This window comes from Thunnus albacares, chromosome 1, assembly GCF_914725855.1.
Source record: "Thunnus albacares chromosome 1, fThuAlb1.1, whole genome shotgun sequence".
NCBI classification, from domain to species: domain Eukaryota; kingdom Metazoa; phylum Chordata; class Actinopteri; order Scombriformes; family Scombridae; genus Thunnus; species Thunnus albacares.
This window is the reverse complement of record NC_058106.1, coordinates 23,703,264-23,723,186: the sequence shown is the minus strand read 5'-3', so window position 1 is coordinate 23,723,186 and position 19,923 is coordinate 23,703,264. Positions and strand designations below refer to the sequence as shown.

The following is a 19,923-nucleotide window of genomic DNA, read 5'->3' as shown; positions in this document are numbered from 1 at the left end:
AAGATGTATATACAATAGGAAGGGGAAGGGTACTGAACAAGCTTCCCAGGATTTAAACCAGGATGCTACAGTTTGTCTGCAGCCAATGAGGAACCCAAATGTCTCATGGTTTGGTAGTAAATCAAAACTCAGCTTCAGACATGTAATTTCCATCAAAACATACAGTATAACACAGATTAGTAAGTCAAGTCATTGTACGTTCCTTAAATTGGTCTGCCCATTGGTCTGCCCTCCCCTTCAACCTGGCATCCACCCAAACTCCATTTATACATCCTTTTATATGTTTTCTAGCTGCATGTCCCAGTAGCAACAGAGCAAGTAAGCAGCCAGGTGTGTATCATCCCAGAGACTTCCTCCAGCATTTCTTGGGGGATCTCATGTGCTCCCAGAAAAGCTGGAGGATGTAATCACCTCGACCAAGGCTCTACCCTCAGACTCCAAACCGACATCACATTTCTCCTCTGTGAAGTTTGAAGAGTAGCAGCTGCTCCACCACAAGGTTCAACTGAATCACCCAACCCCAGCTCTATCAGACCCAGTGAGATCAGCCATCTTGCTGAGGAGCTGCATTTCATCAGCCTCTATCCATGATCTCACTCCTTCACTCAATACTCACAGCTCACACATATCTAAAGATCCTTTTTGACAAGTGATGACAAAGAGGAGGAAGTGCATTGACAATATAGCACTTAATCCAGTAGATTTGGGCATCCATGTCTGTTTCGTTTTCAGGCACTTTTGTATTACCAAGTGTTTTCAGACAATTCAGTTTAGAGTTTCCGAGCTATAATTACAACTTGGATGTTGACGTGAAAGCTATTTACAAGTCAGAAACTAGTAAATTACATTGGGCCCAAAACAAAAGCAAGTTACCGTATATCAGTGGAGAAAGGGAGAAAGTAAGAGTGACAGCACCAGCTTATCCAGGATGTAACTCAGAGGTCTGCCAGCACAGGTGTCAGACTTCCTGACAATCTCAGCACACAGAACCAGGAAACACTAACAGGCTGTCACATCTCTTTTGCTCACTCACAACTAAGCTCCTGAGATACCTGAAATTCTCTTCTTGGGGTGTCTGTTAGATAAGCCTAGTCATCTTTTTATGAGAAAGGAACATGGTGGCACACTTCTCAACTTGACTGTGCTACACGCAGCTACAAACAGCAGCATGAGATTATAGTACTGAGCTCTGTAATGTCAGAACAACATCATCCTCAAATAGCAGAGATGCCTCCATAATGTCACTTATCTCCAGACATCAATTGTGCCCCCTTGTCAAGACTCTGCTGTCTATCTTGGATGTACTTGACTTTGTGCTAAGAAAGCAAATATGCCTGTCATTATCAGTCAACAGATATGGAAGGACCAAAAGCTGACTTGGAAAAGAGTTGTTGTAGGAGCTCTCTAAATCCAGAAAGCACTTGTAGGCAAGATTAGAAAATTCCTGAAAACATCACTGATCGATTGTTTACAACTAGCAAAGAGTCTACAGCCACAGCCGATTAGCTTAGCTTAGCATAAAGACTGGAAACAGCAGGAAACAGCTGGCCTTGTTCTGTCCAAAGGTAACAAAATCCACCTACCAGGATGTTTAAAGCTCACTAATTAATGTGTTATATCTCAAATGTTATATCTCAAAATGTGGTTTGCGTGTGGTTATGTGCAGGGCAGTTTCTTGGGTGGGCACAGTAACTTCCTGGAGTCTCCACAGGTTACCTGTTAACTTCACAAGAACGACAAGCCTGCTGTTTCCCCTGATGTCTTTATGCTGAGCTAAGCTAGCTACAATTAGCTGGCTGCTAGCTATAGCTTCATATTTGACAGACAGGCATGAAAGTGGTATCAATGTTCTCATCAGCAAGAAAGCAAGTAAGTGTACTTTGGAAAAATGTCAAAGCATTTCTGTAATAAAAAAAAATGTAAATAATTGTTATTTGTAGCCTTACCCTTAATTATTGGCAAAAGGGTAAAATGCCAACAAGGACAAGTCCTTGTTGGAGGGTGTCAGCTTCTATATCATCAGTGAGGTCATCAGCAGAAAGTTAAAAGTTTTGGAGTGACAGGTTGCTGATGAAATCATAAATGACCTAAGGTAAATTAGCGGGCCTTTTCAGTCAGACATTTTGACTGCGGAGTGACTCACGTTGTATGTTACTGCCCTGCGGAAGCACGCAGAGCAATAGTCAGAAACACTTTGACCAAATGGCGCTCCTCTGCGTAAAACTCCAGTCAGCCTGTCCCCTGCTCTTGTTGCCTCTTAGCGGAGATCTACAACAGTAACACAAACTGGCAGATTAGTCTCAACAGTTTAGAATTTGCCACAATAACGATAGCCTCAGCCTTTCTGCTAGTTGGCCTTGGCAAGCAAGCGAAAACTCCTTTATACAAACTAAAGCATATTTTTGAATTATTCACATTAGCACATGTTTAAATGTCAGCTCTGGACATTCCTTCTATGTAGCACTATCAACAGTTGTCTATTGCTATTAAATATAAACTGCAAAATAGCTGTTAATGTAAATTATTACATCTTATCCCCAACTGAATGTTGACACTGGTTTAACAATAACAGTCCATGGAAGACAGTTTCATTAAATGACACAGCGGAGAACTATCGCCGAGAGAGATACAGTATAAATTTGTTTCGTTTTTTTTCTGTGACAGCAGGTTACAGAAAACAGAGATGTAAGTTTGTATTTGTGAGTGTTATGAGAAGAGGACGGGGCTTGTGTTTGGACGGGGGCATCCTGTGCTGATAAAACAAGAAGAAACAGGTCTCGAGATCACAGCATTACAGAGGAAAAGAAAGAAGCCAGGCGTCCAATAATATCCTTAAAGTCATTCATGTCTATTTTCTGTTTATATGATTTCATAATAAACGGAAAAACCTGACACTCAGTTTCTGTTTCAGTCATGTTGTTTGTAGCCTACATCGACACAAGACAAACACTTTTCAAAAATTTAAGTGGCTATTTGTCATTAAGTATTTTACATGCCCTCGCTTGCTGTTTTCACAAGCTGAGTAGTACTCTACCCTTTAAGTTTTTAAATGTAACTTTTACTTGTAATTAAGTATTTTTACTTTTTGGTATTGCTACTTATACTTAAGTATCTAAATGCCTGTTCCACTGCTGTCCATGGGGAAAATATAAAACGTTGGATAAAATGTATTTAAATAAACCGAGAGGCAAAGTTAGAAAAAAAAAGAAATGGACGTGAGTCAAGTCATTAATCTAGATTGCTGGTGTTCAGCGGGGTGTTAACCCCAGGGAGTGGCCATTTCTTAGCGATGCCATCCTCCAAACTCCAAAAGATGACTCATCGTGGACCCAAGTAACTAAGAGGGCATATAACATTCACACTTGGTCTGGCATAGCAGCACAACAGTCCTTGGTGAGACATAATCTTGGTTAAAGTCAGTCAAAACTTTCACTCTGTTGGCACTTTCTGTCTCGCAGATGTCCTCTGTTCAAACACATCTTTCACTCTGTGTGTTGCCTAACCGATACCTCTGTGCAAGCACGTGCATGCATGTGCATGTGAACATGATGCATGTATGAGTCTATATGCTCGCCTGTCTTCAGAGTCTGCCTGTTCCCCTTAAGGTAAGCCTGTGGAGCCTGCGACGTTTCCTCTCACCCTACCCTACTGTCAGATGCTGCTCAGCTGTTGCCTTCATGGCCTCTTAACGGTCTGGGAAGCAATGTTCCTTCCTGTCCTTCCTCAGCACACCAGTACACCCCATTGACCCAATAAGGGTTAAAGGTCAACATGCATGCCTACAGCTAACACCAGCACAGTCACTCTGGAAAAGTTTCCTTGTCTCCTATAAATTTACAGTGCTCTCATTTACATATGGTTTAACTTTTAGTGGGATTTAGTCAGTTAAGATTGGATGAATGTATAGTCTTATTAATATGTAATGCTAGTATTCACTTTTACAGACTCCTCTGATAAGGATATGATACATCTGTCTCAAATATGATGGATACGATGCATTTTGTTTGATCATTGTATAATCTATTAATACTACAGTGACTGCATGTCCTCAGATTATTATCATGCAATATTTTGGGGTTCAACTATACAGTGGCTTTAAAGTTGTTGCTTGCAAAGAAGAAAGTTCAATTTATAACACTTATAACATATCTAACACACAACGTGAAGACATTTTTAAAAAAGTCTAAGGGAGTTTGAGCATGACGGCAACTTTAAATCTAAAATGGCAGGACTTCCTGGTGTTCAGCTGTGTAGAGGCAGCAACACACCACGCTGTCTCTGCAGGTCCAACTGAGAATTCACACAGCTTCCAACACCTCTCTGTAGCTAACATTGTGAGGCAGCTGCCCTCTCACATCTTACTTTATGTCCACACACAACATAAAGAGGCAACATCAACATTACATTAATTATCACTTCACAATTTGGTTGTGAAAATTTATGTCAGCTCACCCCTGACTATAAAACACAATTGTGACGAGCCAAAAAGTAAGCAAAAGGATTTACTGAAGTTGTCATACTGTCACTTAATAGTCAAATATTGAGGTTCCTTATTATGAATAAAACAGATTATGGCCACCATGATGGGTCCTAAGTAGAGGTGTGCAATATGAATTCAGTATTTTATCACAGTATATGTAATTTTATGTCATAATATCAACATACTGTGCAAAAATCTTTTGAGAAATTGTTTATGGATAAAATAACTACACAGCAATGTCCAATCCAACAATTTAAATACTTGACAAATTAAAGTACTTCATCACATTGATAGAAAAATCAAATCACTGCCATAAAACAGTCTGGATCACTTATTTACAATATTGCCCACAATTACCTAATTCACCCAGAGATGGTTTTTGTCTGACAGCATACAATATATATCATCATGATGTCAGATTGCTCTGATCCCAACTGACATTAATAACTTTGTAGGACATATTTACCAATTCCTGCCTCGTTGAATTGCACCCACTTAATGTAGCTGTGTGAGAATGAAGACACTCCACATTTTCAGCTCAGTAATGGACACTCTGGGCTACCAATCCATGTTACAGGTTAGAGACACAAGTGTGTGAATGAGACACTACATCAAAGATGTGGCTGAGAATAAAAAACCCATCCTGCGGTGGCCTTAATCCTTCAACACCTGCGAATTGAAGCACACTCCTTTGATGTTGTTGGTTCAGCTGGAGAGAAAGAGACTTGATAGGGACAGAGAGAGATAGAGAGATAATAGATTGCTCATTTAACACAGAACTGAACTAAATGCAAGTTAAGGTGACAGACTGGTGCAAATCAACTCTTCTATAACTCTTCAATGATATAACTCCACCAAGGTTTACTGCTCTGTCTCGCTGACAAAGTACTCTAAGAGAATGCTGACTGGGTATCTGGTGATGTCTTGAAGCTGTAAATATATAAATTCAAAGCCAGCAGCAATTCAAAAAGACACCAGTTGTCACTGAGCTTGTCTGGGAGGTTGGGACATTATTTCATACCCGTCCCTCCATGACCCTCCCTGTTATACATACAAACAGATGTGTGGTTGGAAAGTCATTAAAATCATGTGATATGCTTACTGTATGTCTATTGTTTCTGTGTGATGTTTAATTATACTGTTCATTATTTATGCTTTTCACTGTTTCATTAAATATTACACAGATGAGTCCCGCTCAGATTCCCCTGTGAACATAGCATGCACTTGACCATAAACCGTCCAATTAAAATAACTGTAGTACAGTTCCTCTTATTATATCGTTCCATCTGAAACAAAAGTCACAGTATGGGGTAAAGCAAGTACCTCAGGAGTCCAAAACAACCCAAATCCAGGTCAAATAAAACCTGAGTGAAGACACAAAGCACATCTCTGTATCTGGATCACAGCTGAGTCCAAATTTGAAAGTCAACTGCTCAACTAATATTTTAAGCAATACTATACTGGTTTCAGTCTCTCAAATGTGAATATTTGGTGGTTGTCTTTGTTTTCTAAGACACTACAGTGAATACCTTTGGGTTTTGGACTGTTGTTTGGATAAAACAAGTAATTTAAAGTATATCACTTCACTATTTTCCTGACTTATTTTACGGACCAAACGATTACCCAATCAAGAATTGACACATTAATTAATCATGAAAGTAATCGTTAGTTGCAGCCCTAAAACGTCTTGTATACCAACAACAGCAGTAACACAATAACAATGACAATACAATAATCTAGGTTACCACACAATAGAACAATATGATAAGGGACAAAGGGGAGATGGATAAGCCCAGGGCAGCCAGCTCTGCCCCTCTCGGCCATTTACTCTGTCCAGCAGGAGGGAAGCTGAAAGGACAAAATCAGCAGCAAACAAAGGGAAGGAAGAGGACAGATCCTGTATTTTTTACATAATTGAGATTATATGAATTATTCCTGGACATCAGAGGATCTATACACAAACACATAACAGAGTCAAAGAAAAGAGCTAGACATGCAAAATGTAATATTTGGAGAATGAATGCACACTGATAATACATACCCTGTTGCAACATTCATTAGGGCTCTAACTAATGATTATTTTCATTATCGATTAATCCTTCGGTCAATAATATGTCAGGACAAATGTAGGAAATGACGATCACAATTTCCCAAGGTCCAAGGTGATGTCCTCAAATTGCTTTCAATAGTCCAAAACCAAAAGATAATCAGCTTATCACACAAGATTAAAAAAAGCAGCAAATCTCCAGGTGTGAGAATCTAGAAATTGAAGACGCTTGATATTTTTGCTTGATAAATGACTTTAACAATTAATCAATTATCCCATTTTTGGCTGAATAATTTTCTGGTGCTGGACTAATCAATTAAGCAGTTTCAGCACTACATTTTAAATCTACAGTATTTCATTTATCTGTGGAACAGATACAGTCAAATGTTCTGAAAATAATTAGCAATTAATTAAATGAACACAAATGATTTCCATGTAAAATAAAGTCCATATTTCAGTGATATCACACTACCCACCTCTACACTAGCTCATTGATTTAGGCGACGCAAAAATAAAGGAAAAGGAAAGTCGAGTCAATTTTATTGAGGTAGCCCAAAATTACAAATTTGCCTCAAAGGGTTTTACAATCTGTACAGCATTCAACACCCTCTATACCTAGACCCTCGGTTTGGATAAGGAAAAAGTCCCCAAAAATCCCTTTAACATGATAAAAAGGGAAGGTACCTCATGAAGAGCAACAGAGGAAGGATATGCATGCAATAAATGTTATGTGTACAGAGTATACAGAAACACAAATAGTAAAATTACAATGTAGAGAAATAGAATGACAACATTAGGTAGATACATTATAACCAATACCAAATTGTATTCTGTGTGGGTCAATCAGCAGCAGATGACACTATTCATTTTCTTCGTCTGATCTTCTGCTCATGTTAAACCTCAGTGTACAGTAGTAACCACCAGCCAGCCCCTCTTTCCAGAGCTTTGTTCTTAGCAGAACATGTTGGGGGGTTGGGTAAGAAACAGGGTGTGGCTTTGCTGTTGTCATGGCAACAGAGTTATCACTGCTTTGAACCCCCCTCAACTAGTCAGGAACTATGTAATGTGGAGGAACTCGGTCACCAGTAACAGTATATGCAGGCAGGCAAGCTGACCAAAACCTACAAACAAACACACATGAAATCTACATGGAGCGTCTGCCTTTGTGCATGCATGTCACGCCTGTTTCGCCAACTGGAAGCGCACAGAGCTGAGCAGCTACATGAGCAGTATAGGTGTGCTCATGCAATTCCTAAGACCTGTAATGGTCTGGGATACAGCCTATTCCATTGTGACAGAGTGATAGGCTCGCTGGCTTCTCTGAGTTCAAACAAGCAAAACCCATCAGTTATACCAGCAGCGTGATGGCAATACTGCTGTAAAGCAATATCTTCCCTTAATAGGCTGCCGCTGTTATAAAACACAAGGTTACATGACATTATTGGGATTCATAAACAGGAGTCAATGGGTTCTGTGTGTGTGTCTGTGTGATAGCAACAAGCTCCTGACCTGCAGGCAACCCTGCCGAAGGGCTTATAGGACATAAAGAAGAGGCACTGATGTATACATGCTCGCAAAAACTGCTGCAGAATATGTGAGTGAATCTACCAGCCAGCGCACAGCCCATGATGTTATAGTGAGAAAGAGAGATTTGTCAGCATAGCAGCTGGAATTAAATGTTTCATCAACCTGACAAGAAGACACATTTACCCTCAACAAAATATGCAATATCATCAAATGAAAACTTCACATCAAGACCCAATATTTCACTAGCTCAATATCAGTCAACATAGCTTTGCTGCCATTTAGAAGACCCACAGTTATTCAATAGCAGCTGCACTGTGGCTAATGAAAGAACGTCATAACAGTTTGATCGATACAGTTTTTTTGAATATATAGTTAGACTGAGCCGTTATAAGCCATATAAAATCAACCATGACTTAGTGAACTGTGTAATATGTTAAAAAATGTTGCCATCTAGTGGTGAAATGTGCTACTGCAAACACTTCTGTTGGTCAGGAATCTGTCACACATTGGTAGACAAATTAAAGAAAAAAACTCAATAATTGAGTGGAGAAACATAACAAATGTAGATGCTTACATACATGGGTCAAAGAATGGTTTGGTGAACTTGAAAAGGATGTGAATTATCTGCTACGGCCTTCACAGTCACCAGATCTCAACCCAACTGACCACTAATGAGAGATTTTGGACCAAGGTGTTGGGCAATGATAATGGCCGACATTATCATCAAAACATCATTGGAAGGGAATATCTTTTAGAAGAATGGTGCTCAGCCCTCCACCACAGACTTAAATAGGCTATGCCAAGAAGCATTTAAGATGTTCTGGAGGCTCATAGTGGCTAAACACCTCAACACCCTTTCCTGTAAGGCTGGTGATGATACTGAATGGTGAATAATATCTATGGGCCTGAGTGAAAGTAGCAGCATGTCTTGAAATGATATTCCCATAATACAGAGCTGAAGGGCCTCCATCAACAATGTAGGCTGGTTCGGTTTCTACACAAAAAAGCCAAGATTCACTTGTGGTTAACTAACAACATTGTCTATATATTTCAATGTCAGTTTCTCTAGATTCAGATGTCAAGGCATTGCCAACTGTGGCAAATTTTGCAAGTGGTTTATTTAGAGCAGCTTTCTCAGTTGCTTCTTCAATAGAATCAGAAACACAAATACACTATATGTATATATTTTTAAATATAATTATGTTTATTTAATTTCATCCTTTCCATCATGAGGTTTTGCTTGCAATCTCTTGCTAACTAAAATATATAATAATACCTTGATATTTAAGCTAGTATATACTGTATAATATATCCTAGGATGGTGTCAGGCTAACATGAAACACTGAAACATTCACATACACAAGACATAAGACACAAGACAGGAGACACAAGACACGAACATTCAAGCTTTAAAATATTATCCAGATAAAGATTTGACAATCATTATCATTTCTGAGGAGGACAAGGCCCTGAATGGATCCTTGAGGATCACCATTATTAATATAGCCTAATCAATGTGAAAACAGAACAGGCACACTAATGTACTGTCAGAGGCTGAACAAACATTAAATTATATAAAGTGACTGTTTCGAAACAGACTGACATCTAATCATCAGTTTTCTTATCACTAGTAAAGAAAGTTTTGGATGCTCTAGAAAATCTTTAAATTTCTGGAATTTATGTGTATAACCTTTGAGAGGACACCATAACAGATAAGAAATACCTTGGCTTGTGGACATCCACTTCATTCAGAAACCTGTGTGTGACAGTTCAGGAGCAGAACTGATCACAATCTTCTGCTCTTTGTCGCTCTCCATTCATATGAGCCAAGTCTGAGAACAAGGCCATATTGAACTAACTTTAGTCACATAAATCCACATGTGGTAATAATGTCAAGAAGACAACTAAACAGTATACATACCCACAATTTGTGACCTATTTGTGAGGAGAGCTTCGATTTAAAAAATAATCTGTTTGGCTCACTAACATTGCTGTAGTTAGCTTGAACTCTAACGTTACGTTAACGATACATCCATGAACGTTACAGAGCAGTTCGGGAGTGTTTTGGGAAAATACAACAAAACGTATGACATTTTGTCTTTTAGGTGGCTGTCATTTTAAGTAGTTATGTTTGAATTAGTGAGCAGATGAAAAAAAACATTAAACACATTAGCTCCTAAGTGTGACATTTATGCTAGCTTCAAGCCTGGACGATTCGCTTGCTTTGTCTTCTGTTTCTCCAAATTGACAAATTTACGACAGTTTTCGACAGCATTTAAAGGCAACAGAGCCGTTTGAGCGCCAAAACGACAGAGCTGCAGTTGGTCAAATATAATATTGTAAAAGCCAAAAGTCGCTAACGTTAGTTTTGAGGGACAAAACGATGATGATAGTAGGCTAAATTGAGAGTTAAGTCTAATATAGTACCATATTAACTGGCTGAAACTAGCTAACATCTTTTTTTTCAAAGGAGAGGACTGTAGATATGTTTCGAAATAAGACTGCCTGGTTTTCAAGCAGTGTGCCACAGTCATGTCACAACTTCTGGAGTAAGTATCAGCTCAGGCATATACCTTTATTTGGGCTAATTTACCAGCTAACTATTTATTCAAATAATGTACCTGCTAATGAGATAAGTTATTGACACAGAGAAGCTGCCACCAAACTTATTATCTTTAAAAGAACAATATACTGCCACCAATCTAGTGTAGTGATCTGTAATCAGGTTCAAGTTGGACATGCTCTTTGAGCTGGTTTTGTAGTCTTATTATATTTTACCTCATAGTATTGGAGGATGGGACCACTGCTGGTTGGAGAACAGCAGATTATCTTTTCAGCAAGGAGGCTACATGTCCTGATACTCTGAGGTGAGAAAGATAACAAAGCTGCACAGTTTTCATCCCATAGATGGCCTCTAAATCATGTCTCAATAATCCCTTTAAAGCTATATCTTCATTTCTGTTTTTCAGGGTGTTTGAAAGCAAAGATTTCCTCTGGAACAAGGTGACAGTTTTTCACAGCTCGTTCCTGTCTGCCTGTGAGAAGCGCCAGAGTGCAAAGTCAGTGTGCATTGGTCATTATGTGCTGCCTCCAGCATCTGTGCAGGATGGTGAGGATACTGTATTGTTGTGTTGTGAATTATACTAAATCAAGGTTCCCAACCTTTGGGTCACAAGATGATTAAAAGAACAATTTAATGACCTTTCTCTTATGTTTGCTTTTAATGTAAAATACTGGATCATTTTACATCTTCAGGCCTGAAATGCACCTGTAATTCTTTGGTTGAACTGCTCGCAACTCATAGACATAAATAACCTGTGACAAGGGGTTGCAGGTGTACTAAATAATTCATTTCAAAGCAAAAGCATTCATTAATGAATCATTACTCATCTTATGTTCCTTTGATTATCTATGCAGACGTCAGAAACATACTTGGGAGGCTGATATGGGAACGTGAGGATGAGCAGTCAGTAACACAGGCAATATGATTCAGACAAAGGCAAATTATTTACATTGTTGTAACCTCCTTACTTATACCAGTTTCTGTTTTACAGGGTTCCCACGAGAGTTTTAGTTACCAGACAGAAGATGAGTACAGTGAAGGAGAAGTCAGCAGAAGCAAGTATGTTCAGTTTCTACTCCAAATATTTAGGATTGTAACATGATCAATTGTAAACTGATTAAGTTCTTGTTATTCTGTTTGGCAGGTCTGAACCATCTGACACAGACACATCAGGAAATGACGACCCTATGTGTTGTAATTATCCAGTCAGTAACATGCATACAGGTGAAGGATTTTTGTTTTGTTTTTTGAGGTCATTACATACATTGAATATGTGATTCGATCCATATTGAGATGATCAGAATATCTGTCATCTGATAGGCAATTTGAATACGTTTTTGGTGCGTGGAGTGTTGTTGTTAAGTGTGGAAATGTTATTATCATCTTTTTTCCCATCTACTTTTTCACTACAGGGTATGTCAGCATGCACAACCTGCAGAAATATTCAGGTGATCTGCGTGATTTCCATCCCAGGTGTTTCCGATGCTCCAACTGTAAAGCCCATTGCTGCTTGCTACACACATAGGCAAACACAAAACATATTTAACAAGAACAACTATCAGCTGACCTGTTCACATTTGTAAGCTGTAGGTAATGTTCTGGCAAATGAGTTATTATGTTTATTATGAAATATTCATTGCCTACCTGCATTTGTTTATGCAATGTAGATGTATATTTCATTGGCATAAAATAAATCAGTATAGCATGGATACTTCTTTTCTCATTTTGTAATTGCGTTGTATTTATTTTATTAATCATTAAAGAGTAGTCAAGTCAAATAAAAGGGTCCACTGTTGACCACTGCTGTACATGAAGAACAACTTGTTTGACAGCAGCATGCTGACATTTAAGAGCCTGTCTGTTTTTGATGAATTTGAGGAAGCTTTGTGCTCTTTCTCAACTGTCACATCAATGAGAAAAAAGAGGTAAAAATAAACACAGGAGTGTAAGTAATTGTATTTTCCTTAACATCTGTGGAATCTGATTTACAACGTGTACATTAATACTTGGTATGATTCAACAGAGTGAAGGGAAACTTTTGGCAGCAATCAGATAATAATAATTAACTATAAAAGGTGCCACAAGGAGTAAACTTGTGTGCTGAACTAACATACGTCATCAAATTCTCCAGTCAATCCTATTAACCACACTTTCTTTTGTTTAGGAAATGGAGCACAAAGCATAATGTGCAGTCATTCACCAGGAATGTGCTATGATGCTTTTTTATTAACTAGTGTTAACTTGATTAGGCTAACAAATGAGGGCTGCTCAGTTTTGACAATTAGGTGAATCCAGATTAAATAATATGGATTTCCCTTCCTTAAACTGTACCAAGATGAAGGGAGAATAGAAGCAGATGTGAGACTAATTAAATATATTTTGTGCATATGTGCATAACATATCGAAAACTGGATATATATAAGTTCAGTTTTCTTTGCAATGTACATGCCACCAACAGAGGGAAACCTTGAGAACTACATATCAGTCTTATTTTAAATCACATGACTGATTGCTGTTCTGACATTTACTTTCTTAAAAATCAGTTTTAATTTTAAATTTAGATGCATTATTTTTGAATGAAAAAGAACAACGTTACTGCCCACTTTATTGCTCCTTCAATGTGTTGCTTCTGATTTCAAAGGAACAGGGTTTTTTTGGTTAATTACATCACGGCATATCGATGATACAGTCTCAAAAAGAACATATAATTAAAAAAAAACATAATGTAACCATGTTTTCAAGTAATAAAGAGCAGTAGCAGGAGTTATGTACTATTTCGTTGCAGTTAAATGTTTGTACGTAACAGCGTCCACCCCTCCACAATGGACCGTGCCGCGACTGTGGCCAATCACGTGCTTTGTTGTGGTAGCAGCCCACAGCAGCAGGAAGGCGTAGCTTGATGCTCGCTGTACTTTGACACCGCTGACAGTCGGTAGAGTTGTGTGTTTCCTCTTCTACACGCTGTTGGCAGCTCGGTGTTGAATCATGGAGCAGGATAATCTGTCTGTGGTGCTGCACGCTCAGGGAGACCTGAGACTGGTAAAAAGCGAACTTGTACTATTCCCACACGATCCTAAACTGCAATCTGTGCAAACTAAACTAACTGCAGGCTTTTGCATTTTATTCAGGAAAAGCGCCCCGTCCCGGAGCCAGGACCTAATGGTATGACATTCATATATGTGTCTCGTAAAGACTATGGACTACTTTGTGGAGCTGCACTTCACAATTCATAGACCACTTCACCAAGCATTTCTAGACATGCAAATGTTTAGAAATGTTAAAAATGTTCTGCATATCATGTAAGGTTTTTTTATTCAGTCAATGAATGTCAAAATGCACCACAGTCGCATTGCTATTCTCTTGAACTCTATTAATTTAACAATAAAAATGTATTTTAAACTGCTGAAAACATATCCTTTGATTTTATGCCTTTGAAATGCACCTGAAAGAGCAACATGTTGGCATGGATTTGATGGCTTTTTTGAGGTTCATTCTGTACATTCTTATGCATTGCAAGTCTACTTCATTGCACTGTAGTCAAAAAATGATATTTCTAACCGATTTCCTTAGTTAGCTTGGTAATCAGACTGAATTAGCATTGTGTTTCACTTTATTCATTCAAGTTTGAATGAAAGAACAAATCAGAGTTGTGGGCAGCAATTCAGAAGTCTGGAATAAGGCTTGTCTGTAGTGTCTTTTTATGAAAAGGTAACAAAATGTCTACCTTCTTCCTTGTGTCATGTTTTGCACACAGAGGTCTTGCTCAAGATGCACTCTGTTGGAATCTGTGGATCAGATGTGCACTACTGGCAGCACGGTCGCATTGGGAACTTTGTGCTCAAAAAACCTATGGTGTTGGGACACGAGGCATCTGGGCAGGTGGTGAAGGTGGGATCAGCAGTCAAACATCTTAAAGCAGGTATATGAGTGAGTGGTGTTTGTCTCAAAGCTGTGAAATACCAAAGGCAGTGTCTGCTACTATAATTAAAATATAATGTAAATTATGCTAAAAACAAGTTCACACTGACAGAAATACATGCACAAACTTATCTAGTGCTGTAAACCTGACCTTATATTTTTCTTAGGTGACAGAGTGGCGATTGAGCCAGGTGTGCCCCGCGAGATGGACGAGTTCTTCAAAAATGGACGCTACAACCTGTCTCCTACTATCTTCTTCTGTGCAACGCCACCTGATGATGGAAACTTGTGCCGATACTATACGCACAGTGCCAATTTCTGTTACAAGTACGCAACAGTGCTGGCTTTGCTCCAGAGATTACCTAACAACTTCCTGATTTCTGTCTGCAACTTTCTTGCTTAACCTTTGCATATATCCTTTTTCTGTATCTTCTCTCAACTGTCCAGGTTGCCTGATAATGTGACATTTGAGGAGGGAGCTCTGATTGAACCTCTGTCTGTGGGGATCCACGCCTGTCGCAGGGCCGGGGTAACCCTCGGCAGCACTGTGCTCATCTGTGGTGCAGGTAAAAATGAAAACTGTTTAATTCACATAATAAACCCAGTCACCTTTTGTGGGAATATTCCATCAGTGAGATGACAAGGGCATTTCAGGGCATGCTGCAGACTTATATAAAATATGTGCTTGTATTGTATTTGAGCAACATGCCTGTGCAAGTAAGGTATCTATCAGTATCAGTGGGTGCTGTCCCAAAGACGAGAATCACACTGACTCAACAAAACTCGAGTGAACTGCTGAACCTTAACGTACCTTGTAACAGACTTAATATTTAACATTTCTTTACACTGGTGAAAACAAGCTAATGTACATTTAAAACATCTGTCTTAAGCAACAGCAAGTGAAAGAGCTGATCCTTACGAATAAGGGTGAAGTTATACAACACACGAGAATGCTGGACACGCATCGTTATGACATTGGCTGTTTACTTTATCGCTTAACTTTAGAGTTTTAAGTTAAAAATGTGCAGATATATAGCACAGTCTCTACATGAGCAATCTTTTTTATTTATTCTCTTCCCACAGGGCCTATTGGGTTGGTCTGTCTGCTTGTGGCCAAGGCAATGGGGGCCTCACAGGTCGTCATCACTGGTAACACACACAGTTTCTAAACATGTATCTCAAGTGAAATGACTAATAGGACAATATATTGTCTGTACAGCCTTTTCTTTTGTCACTAATCCACCATCATCTTATTCAGATCTGTTCCCTGAGCGTTTGACTGTGGCCAAAGAGTGTGGTGCTGACTTCCAGCTGACGGTGAAGAGAGGCGATGGACCTCAGCAGCTGGCCAAGAGTGTAGAAGACATGCTGGGAACTCAGCCGCACATCACTATTGAATGCACGGGTGTTGAAAGCTGCATCCAAACTGCCATTTATGTATGTGTCTGTCTACGGAAAATATGAAGTAGCTGTACACAACAACTACTAGCATTCAAACTATAGACAATAGTACCTTTAATCAGGTACTGTACTTACATATAATTTTGAGGTACTTTACTTGAGTATTTCCATTCCGTGCAGGAAAATCTTGTACTTTTTACTCCACTACATTTATCTGACAGCTGTAGTTACTAGTTATTTTTCAGATCAAGATTTTAAAATATGTTGCATTGTAATAGATTAAATTACTTAAACTAAACAAAATAGTTCAAATTTGGTCTTCCTCTACCAAGTACATCAGTGTTACTTACACATTAATGTATCAGTAATGAAGATTTAATGTCTAATAATATAACATTTTTCTGAAATAAGTATTTTTTTAATGCAGGACTTTTACTTGTTTTGTTTTTTACTTAAGTATATGATCTAAACACTTTCTCTACCACTGCCTTTTATTCTTTGGTATTTATGTTTCACAGTGTATCCGTATCTGCAGACTCAGTAATTCAATGGTATCTGATTTTTTTTTTAATCAGGCAACACGTTCAGGAGGTGTTGTGGTGCTGGTGGGTCTCGGCTCTGAGATGGCCACTATTCCCCTGATCAATGCTGCTGTAAGAGAAGTGGACATCAGAGGGGTCTTTCGCTACTGCAATACGTAAGAAAATACTTGTCAAGACCACTCATTACCTTGGCTGAGGCTGTACTCATAATGTGATTAGTATGTATCACAGAGAATGAACTCTTTAAAAAAATGTTTCTCTTGCTGTGTTGCAGCTGGCCGATGGCCATAGCCATGTTGGCGTCGGGGAAAGTGAACGTGAAGCCCCTGGTGACCCACCGTTTCCCTCTGGAGCAAGCAGTCCAGGCCTTTGAGACCACGCGTCAGGGTCTTGGGATAAAGGTCATGTTAAAGTGTGACCAGAATGACCAGAACCCCTGATCTGACCTGCTGCAGTGAAGCAAAACTGACCAGTTAAACGTGACTCAGCATGAAAGGCAGATAGGGACATTGACCTTAAGAAAGATAACAGAGGTCGTTCAAAGAGAAACACTAATGATAATGTGCTGAAGGACAGCCGACTGCAGTGTAGCCTAGAGGTTAGAGATGCAATAAGCATCAGATGGTACGAGTAAAGTAGTCATTTATTATAATGGTCAAAATTGTTCTGTAACTAATATTTTAATTATTTTATAATTCTAAATAATTTTGTTCAATTTTAAATTTAAGATAATTTTACATATGGCCACTGTAGTGAAAGAAAATCCTTAAATAATAAATTAAAATATCAAAAAATTCTGTATTTCTTTTTTTTTTTTTTTTTTTAAATATTTCATTTCAACAGAACCACCTGGTTGCAGGCACTAGAGGGAACCAGAGGCTCAAAGTGAAAACATAACAGAGCGTCTTTGTCACAATTTCATACTACATGCTAATAGTACAATATATTTATCTGCATAGTTTACTTTTTTGCTATTAGTATACAAGAAATCAATATACAACTTAACCATTTTACACCAACAGGAATATCAATCAAACTCTGGAGTGCCACTGCCATTTAAACTTCATTTAAACTTTAATTAACTTACTTATTTTGCAGCTGTGAGCAGTTCCTCTATTTCTTTTGTGCAAAGTGGGACAATATGTATGATCGTACTTTAACAGCAGACTCAAAAATCCAGTGGTTAGTCAGCATACTTATTTTTTTCACATTTTCAGTGTGAACGTTCTCAAAACCTGCTTAGATTTAAAGCATAATATAGAATTAGAACAAAATTGGTGTTTTTGTACTAACCCTATACAATATGTACTTTACTCATTTTCATGGTATACTGTTTTTGTATTGTAAAAATCAATATACATTACAGGAAATGATAAAACACACAGAGGATATCAAGTCTTTAAATTATCACTTACTTAAAAACTAAAGATGAAAATAAAATATTTTTGCAAAGATTTAACACTTTTTTGTTTGTTTTGAAGATCTATTTGGAGCTGTTTTACCTCCTGCAATCAAAGGTTTTCCAACTTTGAGCAGCTCCTGTATTTCCTTGTGTGAACACACTTCACCCTCAAAAAATATATAGTATAGAATAAAGATATATCTAATAACTCCTATCATGAAATAACCTGATGAATGGTTTGAATTTAGTTTCAGACATGTGGGTGTTGATTCAAATGTCTGGAAGGAGTCCAATCATGAGAGTAAATTTACACAAGAGGCCAGAGACTTTCATATAACACAAACTTCTTTAAGATGCAGCTTACAAGTTGATCCAGTCCAACAAAACCAGCCAGGTTTAGCTCAGATTTTATTATCTTGCCACAATGACATGATACTACTTTACGAGGCATGCACACAGATAATGTTCATATGGTTAAAATTTTACTACAATGCATTGTAAAACCGTTACTCAACAGTAAGGCTTTTTCTGTCACAGTGAGTGATTCACAGTTCTCTCTTTCCCTCTTGAGACTGAAAGCCAACATACAGGTGGGAAGATGTTTGCAGTGACTAAACCTGTGTGTGTGTGTGTGTGTGTGTATGTTTTTTTGTCTTTTTTTTTTTTTTTTTTTTTACATGAGCACAATACTAGACGAGTTTCTCTTTATGTACAGACATTCTAATACTGCTTATGGCAATGGAACAGCTCGCACAACACAGTTACATTCACAATCCACTCGTAGTATGCATGAGTTTCAGTCAGGAACACTAAAGATGAACATTCAGTAGAGTAGCACGCAAAAGAAACTTCATTTTTCACACGTGTGGCTTTGATATCAAAAGCATAACTGATGCATGTTAATAGTTTTATTGAGTTGCTTGTTGTTTAAAGGTGTGAGTGTTTGTACATGAGATTTTTAGAAAAGACGTCTTTGCCATTCAGAGGTTGAACTTGTGTATTGCCGTAAAATGACGTAAATCAAAAGGATATGGCGTTTCTCCCATAAACCCCTGCTGCAGGCATTGGTTTGATTCACATGTACATTATATCAACTTAGCATATTTAAAACCAACATTTTAAACACTAAACTCATTCCCCTTTTTTGCTGGCAACTTCTGTGATATCCGGCATTTAATTGTGTCTTTGCCATCATCATGGTTTGCATTCAATTCAACAGCATGATTCAATAAATATTTACAACGCAGCTGTGGCTGCTCCCTCCCCCGTCACCTTCGGTCACAATATTAGCAAAATATGTATTTACATGAGAAATAAATAAACAGAGAAGAAAATGAAACTATACAAGAGTATAGTAGAAGATTCATATTGCATTACATGGATATAAAAAAATAAATTGTGATGCATTCACTCGATAAGTCCATCCATACGATGTTACTGAAGTGACACAGAAAAGCACAAACAGGACAAATAAATAACAAACAGTATCCAAACACATTCCGTCTCCTCAGCTGGTCAGATGGGAAAAGCATCTTATGTCAATAGAATGGCCATTGCATGTTAAGCACGGACGATGAAGAGATGATGAAGAATGGAAGTCATCAGCTCAAAGAAAAAAAAAAAAAAAAACGTTAAATGAATCATCAGGGAGAAGCGCTCCCTCCCCCGGTCACTGGTGGTCAGCTTGGTTTGCCCCGAAAGATGACCAATCACCGTTGACAGCCTGTCCTGTGGAACGATCCCTGCCATCATTTATATGTACATAGGAGTCTCCTGTCCTGTTAGAAGTCTGAACATGGCTGCCGGCATGGTCTTCATGTGAATCTGGCAGTGAAAGAAAAACAAAACAGCACAATCTCAATAAAATGGACAAACATTTATTTGAATTAAAACTGAAAAATCATGCTGCAGAGGATTGTACAGTATATGTGAGTGAGTATGTCTGCTTATGTGCATGTATGTTATGTCTTTGAAGCAGAAGAGCAAAGGGCCCAATATTGAGCATTGTGGTACACTGCCAACAATGAGACCCTAGAAGTATAG

At 38.3% G+C, this 19,923-nt stretch overlaps 4 protein-coding genes across 7 annotated transcripts in view; 2 read left to right on the top strand and 2 right to left on the bottom strand.

Annotated features, from left to right (window-relative positions):
• tjp1a (tight junction protein 1a) overlaps positions 1–10,075 on the bottom strand; it is a 122,321-nt gene extending 112,246 nt beyond the window's left edge. Inside the window, exons 1-3 of one of the 2 annotated variants that reach the window (XM_044350664.1) lie at positions 9,976–10,075; positions 9,778–9,886; positions 2,144–2,268 (exon numbers count right to left, since the gene is read on the bottom strand). The gene's annotated coding sequence lies outside the window, so the exon portion shown is untranslated. The remainder of the gene's footprint in view (positions 1–2,143; positions 2,269–9,777; positions 9,887–9,975) is intronic. The other variant, XM_044350672.1, reaches the window with a different exon arrangement.
• A 282-nt stretch (positions 10,076–10,357) lies between these two features.
• terb2 (telomere repeat binding bouquet formation protein 2) lies at positions 10,358–12,326 on the top strand. Of its 2 annotated transcripts, none has more exons than XM_044350768.1 (7): positions 10,358–10,603; positions 10,840–10,921; positions 11,024–11,163; positions 11,472–11,520; positions 11,609–11,676; positions 11,762–11,841; positions 12,030–12,326. In XM_044350768.1, the coding sequence occupies exons 1-7, from the start codon at positions 10,540–10,542 to the stop codon at positions 12,198–12,200; spliced, it is 654 nt and encodes a 217-aa protein (XP_044206703.1). In that variant the 5' UTR covers positions 10,358–10,539; the 3' UTR covers positions 12,201–12,326. The 2 variants fall into 2 exon arrangements, with proteins under 2 accessions (XP_044206703.1, XP_044206712.1); XM_044350777.1 differs by having other exon boundaries at positions 10,359–10,603; positions 11,472–11,533.
• A 1,154-nt stretch (positions 12,327–13,480) lies between these two features.
• On the top strand, positions 13,481–19,491 carry sord (sorbitol dehydrogenase). Its single transcript, XM_044350765.1, has 9 exons — positions 13,481–13,656; positions 13,746–13,779; positions 14,372–14,536; positions 14,703–14,862; positions 14,983–15,101; positions 15,619–15,684; positions 15,794–15,972; positions 16,512–16,633; positions 16,753–19,491. The coding sequence occupies exons 1-9, from the start codon at positions 13,603–13,605 to the stop codon at positions 16,916–16,918; spliced, it is 1,065 nt and encodes a 354-aa protein (XP_044206700.1). The 5' UTR covers positions 13,481–13,602; the 3' UTR covers positions 16,919–19,491.
• apba2b (amyloid beta (A4) precursor protein-binding, family A, member 2b) overlaps positions 18,271–19,923 on the bottom strand; it is a 71,323-nt gene continuing 69,670 nt past the window's right edge. For both annotated transcript variants that reach the window (XM_044350743.1, XM_044350751.1), the window contains one exon: positions 18,271–19,704. In XM_044350743.1, the coding sequence (XP_044206678.1) occupies positions 19,633–19,704 (72 nt within the window). In that variant the 3' untranslated portion in view covers positions 18,271–19,632. The remainder of the gene's footprint in view (positions 19,705–19,923) is intronic.